This window comes from Nicotiana sylvestris, chromosome 2 (genome assembly GCF_000393655.2).
Source record: "Nicotiana sylvestris chromosome 2, ASM39365v2, whole genome shotgun sequence".
NCBI classification, from domain to species: Eukaryota; Viridiplantae; Streptophyta; class Magnoliopsida; order Solanales; family Solanaceae; genus Nicotiana; species Nicotiana sylvestris.
Genome location: NC_091058.1, coordinates 20,319,116 through 20,323,625, shown reverse-complemented (window position 1 = coordinate 20,323,625; position 4,510 = coordinate 20,319,116). Strand labels below are relative to the sequence as shown.

The 4,510-nt window shown below is 43.6% G+C and overlaps 1 protein-coding gene across 1 annotated transcript; it reads right to left on the bottom strand.

Moving 5' to 3' along the window:
- Positions 1-2,089: 2,089 nt before the first annotated feature.
- On the bottom strand, positions 2,090-3,919 carry LOC138883364 (uncharacterized). The gene is made up of 2 exons (XM_070164049.1): positions 3,509-3,919; positions 2,090-2,740 (listed from the first exon to the last, which is right to left on the bottom strand). Exons 1-2 carry the CDS (start codon positions 3,917-3,919, stop codon positions 2,090-2,092), a joined length of 1,062 nt encoding a protein of 353 aa, XP_070020150.1.
- Positions 3,920-4,510: the final 591 nt, after the last annotated feature.

Below are 4,510 nucleotides of genomic sequence, written 5' to 3'. Positions count from 1 at the left end.
GGAGTGTAAAATGCATCATAATTCCCAGTTATCAATTCCCCTAAACTTAAGCTTTTGCTTGTCCTCAAGCAAACAAAATAAGTCCTACCCCTTAAGAGAAAATCCAAGAAAATTCAGTTGTCCTAAAGTGACCTCATCTAGCATCAATTGGGACTAACAATTGCCCTCAATACAAATGGACCATTAACAACACTTACTCTTTTAAACACAATGGATTAAGTGCGACACAAGAGCATCAAGAGTTGACTCAACATATCAAAGAAACTCTTTCTATTACTTCGGTCATTGTAGAACCCAAACTCACACATCCTCAACTCTCCCTAAGCCAACCTCACCTTTAAGATAGTGGCACCCAAAACGAGGTTAATAGAAATTCACTCATCTCTCTCAAGAAAAAGTCACAAGTCTGGCTCTAAGTACCATATGCTTGCCCCTTATGTGAGTCACCACTAATGTAAGCTTCATTCAACTCAAGATCATATAAGGCTTTTATGGAGACATACGAAGGCTTTTGGTTTAGGGTCGGTAATGTTTGGTCTAAATAGGTTCCATCTTCCCTTATGCACTACTTTTGTTTTATTTTGGCACAAATTTACTTGACTTTTTTTTGAGTCACTTCACCTCTTTCTAAGGGGTCAGAGAGACACATTGTCACTCTTTCTTATACATTTCAAATCTTTTCTCCTTTCTCAATTTTCCACACCTTTCATTCTTTGCTTTTCTTGAATCCCTTTTATTCATTTCTACATTGAACATTCTTTTTATTCTTTTGCTTTTCTTTTCTTTTTCATTGCCTTTCCCTTTCTTCATTTTGTAACTTTTTACCACTTTGTTGTCATCCTCGTCTCTCCCCCCAAACTTATATTTTTGCCATGTGCTAAGGAAAGATCGGGTGCCAAGAGAGGGTATCTTTTAGAACGGGTAAAGGCTTGTATCATGGTTCTTGAAGGAAACAGGTCTAAGGCTCAAAAGGGCTGACTAGGGATTTTATCATTGTTAGGCTATGGAAGTGTTCAAGCTATCATTTGGATCAAGGAGAGCCTATAATCATGTCTCAAGTCAAAATTCACTTAAGATTTCGCCTCAACAAACATTCAGGGCAAGTTCTAGACCAATGGATCGGGACTTGGACTTGCAATGCAATTTCTCACCACACAAGCTATGGGATCGCTAAAGATAAAGAGTCGAGGGCCCACAACGACCTTAGATAAGATTTGAGCACACAATGGTCCCGAAAAACTACTTGATGATTATCGGTCAACACAAGAGTCTCAAGGTCACGACTTTCACCATCTTATACATAACAATTTGTTTTTGACCATGAGATCAAAGACAAATGTGCTAGGACCAAGTGAAGCTTTGCTTGAGGCACCCTTACCACTAACTACTAAAAAGAAAAAAGAAAAACGGACTCAAACCCTTAAGAAGGTTGTCACGCCATCCATCATTGGACAGAGCCACCCGGTTCACACAAATTCCACCTTTGGAAAGAACCGTGGCATTAAGAAAACCAAAGGCTTATTGCAAACGTTCAAAACAAGAATCTACGAACATAAATAAGAAGCTACAGAAAAAAAATGCGGAAAGTAGAATGAATATGTACATGAGGGGGTTTAATCGAATGTACAATATGGGGATGAATATATACAATGTAACATAACTTTTATATATAGACCCAAAGTGAAAAGTACGAAAAATGTAATGAAGTACTAAAATTATATACATACCAAAGATAAAAAGAAAGAAATCATAAAATCTGTCGAATATATACATTCATCCAAATCAATAAAAGTAGGGCCTACCCCCTCAAATGAAAGCTGGAATTGTCCTCAATGCCAACTAAGCAAAATAAGCACCAAAAATAAAGGGAAAAGGATATAGAAACTCCCTATGGCATGTCTGTCTGCACGGGGTCCTGAGCGGTCCCTAGGTCCTCAATATGCTCGGGAACCTGAAACTGGCTCCCTGTGACTTGTGGCTCTACTGCTGGGACCTGGGTTTGGACCTGGACAGGCTCCTGGGCTGCATCCTGTGGCTGACTAGAGGAGGTCTCTGGTGGGTCCGCCAACTGGATGACTGCATCATCTGCTCAGGGAATCACCCTCTTCCTCTTTGGAGGCCTCTCTGACTGTACTGGCTGGGGATGGGCTGTTGGCACCGGGTCATCTAGCAATAAATCCAAAGGAAGGTGATCTTCCTTCAACCTGTCAACCTCGACCATCAACTCCTTCGCGGACTCCTTGGAAGCCCGCGTCTTCCTCATCTTCTTGGCCTCCCTAGCGAGCTCCTTTATATCTTTCCCTCGAGAATCCATAGCCTCTTTAAGCACTTTCTGAGTGTCCAGGATCTTTTTCTGGTTGTCCAGAATATCCTTAAGGGCGTCCTCAATAGACTGTGGGACCTGTGTAGGTGGAGGTGCCGACTGAGCTGCCACTGTAGTAGTAAGGACAGAAAACTTAGAGGAAGCTGTCTGCATCCAGTTGTTTATATTGAGAAGTGCCTGGCTCAGACGGTGGGCAGTCACTAGGTAGGCCGGGGTGGAGGGTATGTTTGGAACTGCCAAAGTGGATGGACCAGGGGGCATGTCCGCTAGGGTGGAAGAAGGCTGAGTAGGAGCCACTACCACTACTGGCTCTTCAGACTGGCTAGTTGTCGCAGTGGCTGTTCCCTTGTAGTTCTTGCTTTTAGGGTTGTCATCACCCTGCATGTTGTACCATGAGAACGGGGCCTTTGCTTTCACCTTGATATCAAAGTTCCACTTTTATACCTTTAGGTACGTGAAGTACATGGTCAAGAAGCTGGGAAAGGGGTAGTTTCTATCACCTTCACTTACTACCTGTGTAATCACCCGAGACATCACATTCCCGACGTTAATCGAATACCCCGCCATGATTGATGCTACCAGTATTGCTCGGTGAAGAGGGAGTGAGTTGTCGTGGGTAGTGGGGTCCATCTACTGCACACGAACGTCTCCCACCCCTTAGCCTCGAAATTCAAGCTTCTCCTTAAGATCTTCACTCCCGCATTCAACCAATCGGGGGTGGTACTTGGGATTGCCAGGTACTGTACCAACCAAGGATGGACCTCCTCACCTAATTCCATTTTTGCCAGATATAGTGATTCATCCTCCTCATCGAAGACCAAGTAGTCATTTATTGCTTTCCCATCAAATAGTACTTTCAAATTCTGCACCTTGTTCACTTTGGTGCCCTTCTTGATGTGGGCAATATTGATGTAGAATTCCTTGACCAGGTGCTCGTTTGCATCCTCACAGGTATTTAAGAAGTACTCCCAGCCTACTCTCTCTCTAAACTGCCTTCTCACATTGGGGTTATGAGGCAAAAGGTCTCTATCTACAAAACTCCGCTCCGGAATCAATTTCCTCACAGGCCACCATTCTCTGAACTTATGGTAGGCTACCTCACTCACAAAACGATTTTGCCATGCCTCCGGGTTTCTTGTTCTAGCTACTCCTCCCACCTGAGGTTCACACCCCTTCTCCTACTACCTCGTCTCCTCCTACTTCCTCTTCTTCGCCTTCTCTACCCTCTCCGGATAATGAAGTTGTGAGAGAGGTGGAATATTCACACCCACTGCCTTCAGCTGAGCCCTCAGATGACCCAAAAGATACATTTACTAAAGCTTGGGCAGTGGGGGAAGGTGGAGGAGTGTCTCTTAGTCTGTTTATCTCCAGCCAGTCAGGGATGTACTCTGGCACGGAGTCTGAAGATATATCCCTAGAGGACTCACACTCACTCCCCGACTGATCAATAGCCCTATCGGCAGCTTTAATGAGCTTCCTTATGTTTTTAATGTTTTGCCGGGCTTGGGAAGTCAATCTTAGCATTTTCTGTTTCCCTCCCCGGGATGATTCTCCTCTACCAGCTTGTTTAGAACCCTTGCCTCTTTGTTTCACCATTGTATGCAAACATCAGTCATTAAGCTTGTTAGTATCCAGAAAGACAGTGAAGTTCACATTTGCAGGAAATAAAATGTTGCAGACAGTATCAAATGTTGCAGAGTGCGGCCGCACTGAGGCCAATGTGGTCCGCAAAGAGGTTGGGTTCAGACTACCCACTCTCTGAACAATTGCTCCGCGGACCGCACAAAATGCCAATGCGGTCCGCTTTGAGGCACCACAGACCGCACAAAATGCAATGCGGCCGCGGTCCTCGAAGATCAAGTTTCTTAACATTTTTCAACGCGGTCCGCACAGAATGCCATTGCGGACCACACAAGGGCATTGCGAACCGCACAAATTCCACCGCGGTCCGCACTGAGTGCCCAGTAGCAGCACTAACTTAGGGTTCAAGATATTTTGATTTTAAGTCCAATCTTACACCTAAGAAAGGTCCCTAAGTGTTTGTCCAGTGTTTTTAACTACCTAATTTTAACTTTAACAAGAAATTAACTACCCTAAGCTACCAAATCGAAAGAAAATATGAGAAGAACAGAAGAAAAGCTAATAAAACAAAAATTTATTGAAAATAATAAAATTAACAATGGAAAA

Excerpts from the sequence above, each read along its gene's own strand:
- LOC138883364 (XM_070164049.1), bottom strand. The coding sequence starts at position 3,919 with ATGGTGAAACAAAGAGGCAAGGGTTCTAAACAAGCTGGTAGAGGAGAA. Across the intron at positions 2,741-3,508 it reads AGGAAGTAGGAGGAGACGAG|GTGAAAGCAAAGGCCCCGTT; the intron begins GTAGTAGGAGAA and ends TTTGATATCAAG.